We start from the raw sequence: 6000 nt of genomic DNA on the forward strand, positions 1-6000 counted from the left end.
GACGGAGATCGTATTCGTTTTAATTCTCCGTTTCTAAACGAAAACGCAGTAGTGTGGACGGGGCCTAATACTGGCAAGTACTATAAAACTTGCAAATAACTCAGATGTGTGGTACATGTTTGAACTTTGTTGCTAGTACCGCACATCTTAGTTATTTGCATGCACTTATGCAATCAAGATGGTTTGTTACACTGCAGCAGTTTTGAAGAAGTATACAAATGTCTCTGGGGGGGGCTTTGTGCTTTTGTAGGTAAAACAAGCGGTTTGTGTGTGTCTATGTGCCACTTCGTGAGTTTGGTTTGCGGTTTTGTTGTGTATGAAACTGAGGAGGAATGTGCTGTTGTGGTAGAGATGTTAAACCTCATTTTGGTCACTAAATTACATAGCTACAGTTTTAAAGACTAGCATATGACTGCTGATTGTGAGCACAAGAACACCATTCATTAGCACTTTATATAAAATACAGTTTTGCTAAAGAGACACATAATATCAGAGCACAGGGAGTGGAGAAACAAGACTAAACTTGAATTGTGAATTATCAAAATAATGTTGATCCACCCTTTCTGTGTGGTGAAATATGCCCCCTTGTGGCAATATGGATTAACAGATGTTAGTCGCTTATGAATTCTCTGTTGTCTTTTTTGAAAAGTAATTTGTCTGTGTCCATTTATTTCCATGAATCCATGGACTTGAAATCATGCACTTGTTGACTTTATAAACACAAAAAGAACGACTACAAAACAATTGCCTAATTTCTAGAAGATGCATGAAAATGATATGGGGGGAAAATCTGGGCAAAATGTGTGTAGTGAATCCCAGCCTTAGGCATATGTCCATCTGTTTTATGCAGCAAATGGATGATGCGGTGTACACATTTGAGCAGCTCCTGCACCAGAGTTTGGAAGGCCAGGAAGGGGAGGATCTCTGCAAAACTATCCAGCGCTGTCAGGATCGTGTCATCAAGGTGAAACAGAAACAGTCCATCTATGGATCTGCACATCATATCTTTTTGAACCAGCAGGTCCTTATTTGATATTAATAAATGTGTACCATTTTTATTTTTTAAATGCGATCCCTAGAAATATGACTATGACAGCAGCACGGTTCGTAAGAAGTTCTTCAGAGAGGCTCTTCTGCAGATATTCATCCCCTACATGCTGAAACAGCTCTCCCCATCATGCTCTGCTGTAAGTCCTGTCTCTGTTAATGCAATAATTCTTCTTAAATATACAACTACTCATAATAATAATAATACAAGTTATTGTGTTGTTTTCGCAGGAACTCCCTCGTTTCCAGGAGCTAATTTTTGAGGATTTCTCTCGTTTCATTCTGGTGGAGAACATCTTTGAGGAAGTGGTGCTGCACACGGTGATGAAAGATATAATGATGGGTAAGACTTCTTTCAAAGAATGAGACCGCACAACCCAAACTATTAAAACGTTTAAAGTCACGATGTAAAGGAAGTAGCAGCAAATGTTTTATTCCATATTGTGACGTACATCCAAGCAAAACTAGTAAGATTATTGAAAAAGTAAACGGGGACGGGTTCCATCCATTGGTTTTTGATTGGATGGAGGAAGATCTTAAAGGTATAGTGGAGGATTTTCTTTTTCCGGGTGGATCATCAAGACTATTGGTCCTCCTAGTTGTCAATCATTCTGGTGATATGTTTACGTAAGGCCGTCGTACGTGCTCGTCCCTAGGTAGTTTTCGCTTTCTGCGCATGCGCACTTTCAGGTGTATATGTGTGGTGAGCTACGGTTTCAGCCATTCATTGAAGCTCGCCCGTTCTCAACGGGTTTTTTCAAAATGTCTGAGGGTCGCAAGAGAAAAAGTGTCTACGAATTGTATGACAAGAAGAGAAAGGCCTCTGTGTTTTTGGGAGAATATTTCACACGCTGGCGTGCGCTAAAAGCACAGGTTGGGCTTCCCACTGATGCCTCAGTCGCGAAGTTTCTACTTGACAGGTAAAGTTTGGCATGCTATTTGGAGAAATCCATTTAAAATCACTGCTAGTAAAAGTTTATGTAAGCTATGATTAGCGATGCTAGCCCTGGCACAAGTCACGCACCGCGCAGACACGGTAAACATCTAGATTTGTCTAAAGTAGCCTTATGACAAAATGGTAAAAGGTATCACGCTGAAATGTTCGAAAACCTTGTGTGTTCTTTTTTGATAATTCCAATGTGTTCACCATAGTATTTATTACACAAATGCAACAAGTTATATGAGCCATGCCGACAGCAACTTGTAAACAGAGCGTGCGCGAGGAGAACTAGGCTCGTGCGTGCTCTCTCGTGCACACGTTTAATAGGCGTTCCCTCTCGGGAGCAGGTAGAGTGTTGCGCATGTGCATTTTTTCAAAAAGTGGAGAGGGCGGTTCTTTTCTAAAATTCGGGAAAATCCTCCACAATACCTTTAATGGGAGCTTGCGGTGGATTATAAGAAAGGACGGGGACTAACCCTGTAAAGCCTGACATAAGAAATGATGAATGACAATTTATTGAACCTTTAGACAAAATATTTTTTTTTAAGTTTGAATATGTGTATAATTGTAACATATAGTGAGAATAAGGAGCTCACACTCAAGGAAAAAAACACCTCAATTTTTGTCAGACCCAAACTGAGCAAAAATATGCAAATTGGTGCAGTTGTTATTTATATGGCCAGTAGATAAGATGATGTTCTGATAGCTTATAATGTAAATTAATGAGAAAAGTATAGCAGACTGCTTGCATAAAGTCAAATATCGGTTGTCATAACTCCCTGTAATATCTTGTTAAGATGTTTTATGATATTTAATATTTAAATGCTTAGTTTTATGATCAAAGCTCTGTTGTTTTCATTGCAATACAATAAACGTTCCTCATAATGGATCATATTTGATGTTTACATTTTAACATGATTTCCCCAAATCGTTAAAAAAATATGATAATCAAGTAAACCTTAGTTACTTCAGTCAAGTAAACATTTATCTTGAAATATTACCAATGAAATATTTTATATTATAAAGTTACGTTTAACTCATAAAAATCTTTTGCGATTTCACAGCAAAAAGACACGTGTACCATGAAGGAATGACACTAAAAGGGCTTTTACTTGAGGGCAGAAGGCATGTAGCAGGTTTTTCAGAAAAGTTTTGATCATGGTGATAATTTAGAGGCCTTCTGGAAAAGTCCAGCATACTGTAACGTCACCGTCGAACGATTCTGACATTTTAATAAAAATAAATAAAATGTGCACAGATGAATCATTCACAATAAGATCAATAAAATCCATTTAGAAAAAATCATAATCAAATCAAAGATACATAAAAGGAATCAAATCATAGAAATCAAATCATATCCTCCTACCTAAGATGTCACAAACTTTCACATAGTACCTTTATGCAAACGTGTGTGTGGTCTTATTAACATTTCTTCTATGTTTCCAGCTGTGAAGGAAGCAGCCGTCCAGAGGAGACACAACCTGTACCGAGACAGCATCGTTTTGACCAACAGCGACCCTAACCTTCTCCTGCTGGGGGAGAACCCTCCTATCGACTGGGCTGAGGAGTACGGAGGAGGCCAAGAGGAGGAGGAGGATGGAGAGAGCGCAGGAGATCATGAGGCTCAGAAGAGGCGCAGAATGAAGCAGGTGGTCTCCATGATCCAGTTGGAAGGCACCCCCTCAATGCTGCCCAATGAGTCGTGCCTGGAAGTGCCCGCCGTGGAGAAAATTCCAGAGGAGGAGACAGAGGTACGTTCAGATGCCTCATTATCCCAAAAGTCAGAGAGGCAAGTGCCCAACGGAACCAAAGAGGATGTGAACAGAAATGCGGTTGAGGAGAAACCACCAACAAACAGAAGTACACTAAAAGAGGAAGAAAGCACAACAGAAAGTTCACTGCTGGACACAGAGAGCGAGTCAGCCGTAGACTGCGTCATACAGGAAATCAAGAACGCAGTACAGGAAGAGGAACATGAGCTCAGGACACAGAAAGCTGCAGAGTCATCATCCTCAAAAGAGGAATCTGCAGCTGAGGAGGTAGATTCTGCCCATAATTGCCAAGAAGGGGCACGACTAAACCAAGCAGACACAAACAAAGATGCACCATCAAGCACAGATCAGACGCCTTTGGATTCACCAATAAGGGAAGTGGAAGTCATGTCGGCATCGGAACAACAGGAAAATCACATTACGGCAAGCACTCAAGACTCCCACGTGGAAAAAACCATCGCTTCATCACAGCACGATGACAGCGGATTCCAGTTGCCCGCTAATGAAGCAGAAGGGGAGGAGCATCAGACGGCGAAGGAGGAGTGCAGTGACTCCGAAACGGGCGAGGACACTGGGAAGGGAGAAAGTGCACATATGGATCACCAGTGAAATATCTCATAACTCTATTCATTTATTGTGTTTGTGCCTGTAAACAGTGAGTAAATGTATCACCCACTGCTCTTAAAAGACTTTTGAATGAGTGACAGGAGCTTTTTTTTTTTGTCTGTAAACACTTACGTCCCACTGTATAGACATTTATTGTCTATTTTAACGTCCTTGTCTTTTTACGTGTGCACTGTCACAGTTTTTGCACTTAAAAAAAAACGTCACTCTCAGAGCTGGGCTCGGTTATATAAACACATCTTTGGTCAAAATGTCTTCATCTTTCTGTTCATAAATATGATATCCACTTTGATTAGAAATATCAGTTGCTATTTTAGTAGCTTTTCATTTTTGTGTGGTGCAGAATAACAGACTACAGAAGCATGATGCTTTTGATGCCTCATTGGTGCCTTATTTAAATTTGTCACATCTGATGCTTATTGCTTGTGATACAGTACCTGCCTTGCCAGAATTCAAACTATAAAGAAACTGATTTTTTTTTTTTTTTCATCATTTTGATGCAGAGGTCTGTTTTATGCTGAAAATGACTCAAGGAAGTCTGAGTTTTGTGCACTTACCTTGTGAACAACTACTTGCTGGAACGCCAAACAAGCTGCATCTAGTTTAAGTGTTGCTTACATTGGTGCAGCTGGTACAGTAAGCATTATTTTCTTAAACCCTGCCATCATTTATTGTTATCTACAGAAGTGGCTGCATTGATTTCTTTTTCCTTTACCAGTTCAAACTAGTACAACTGACCTTATAAGCCATTTCCTTATGGTGCTTTTCCTTAATTTTTTTTTTTTTGGTAATTGCATGTCAGTATCTTCTGAATCGCACATGCACTGTAGTATCTTTAGATAATGCAGAGGATACTGCGTAAAGGTTGTGGGTCCTAGTGGAGATATGTGTCGTGTTATGATGCTTTGATTTCTGTACAGGTCACTTTTGAAAAGGGGAATCCAGGAAATGAGTACCATCCAATTCATATTCACATCAGTACAACGGCCACTGTTAGGGAACCAGAAAGTTATGTTCAGTATTTGTATTTCAAATTGAAATGACAAGCAAATTATTGATGTGCAAAATGTGTTTTCTATATATCTGGCCACAACAGCTTCCTATTTTCTTTCTTGCTGTTTTTAAAGTACAGTTTTATCTATGAAACGTCAACTGCTTTAAATTTTAATGAACGCAATTGGATATTTTTATTTATTAGTTACAGCACGTGGTACTATACTGTATCTTAACCTTTTTTTTTGTATCCTGCACAAATCCTTCTTTTTTTTTTTTTTTCATTGTTATCTTTTGGAAAATAAACAATAATTACATAATCACTGACAGTTTATGTTTGTTGTTGTTGTTTGCTGAAAGTGAATAGTATTTAATATAGCAACATTTGTAGAAGAATGAATAAAACATTCGAAAATGTGGCATGATGTAGCTATGCGTCACACCACCAGGCGGCAGTGCAAGCGCTTGTTTTGTTGCCTGAGCGCGTAGGGATGAATTTAACAGTGATGCCTTTGAATCAATCAACTTCAAAGGGAGAACGAGTGAACGAAAAATGTCACGAGAACTGTTCACTTAAAAAAAATTTAAATACCGATTCGTTCACGAAAGAATTTTTTATGACAG

General features: G+C 39.1%; 1 protein-coding gene across 1 annotated transcript in view; it reads left to right on the forward strand.

Annotated features, from left to right (window-relative positions):
- Window positions 1–5696, forward strand: part of niban2b (niban apoptosis regulator 2b) — a 32075-nt gene extending 26379 nt beyond the window's left edge. The window contains exons 11-14 of the mRNA XM_084415023.1: window positions 851–964; window positions 1080–1187; window positions 1279–1390; window positions 3434–5696. Coding sequence (XP_084271149.1) covers window positions 851–964; window positions 1080–1187; window positions 1279–1390; window positions 3434–4368 — 1269 coding nt within the window. The 3' untranslated portion in view covers window positions 4369–5696. The remainder of the gene's footprint in view (window positions 1–850; window positions 965–1079; window positions 1188–1278; window positions 1391–3433) is intronic.
- The last annotated feature ends 304 nt before the right edge of the window (window positions 5697–6000 follow it).

This window comes from Rutilus rutilus (assembly GCF_951802725.1).
Source record: "Rutilus rutilus genome assembly, chromosome: 7".
Classification (NCBI taxonomy): Eukaryota; Metazoa; Chordata; class Actinopteri; order Cypriniformes; family Leuciscidae; genus Rutilus; species Rutilus rutilus.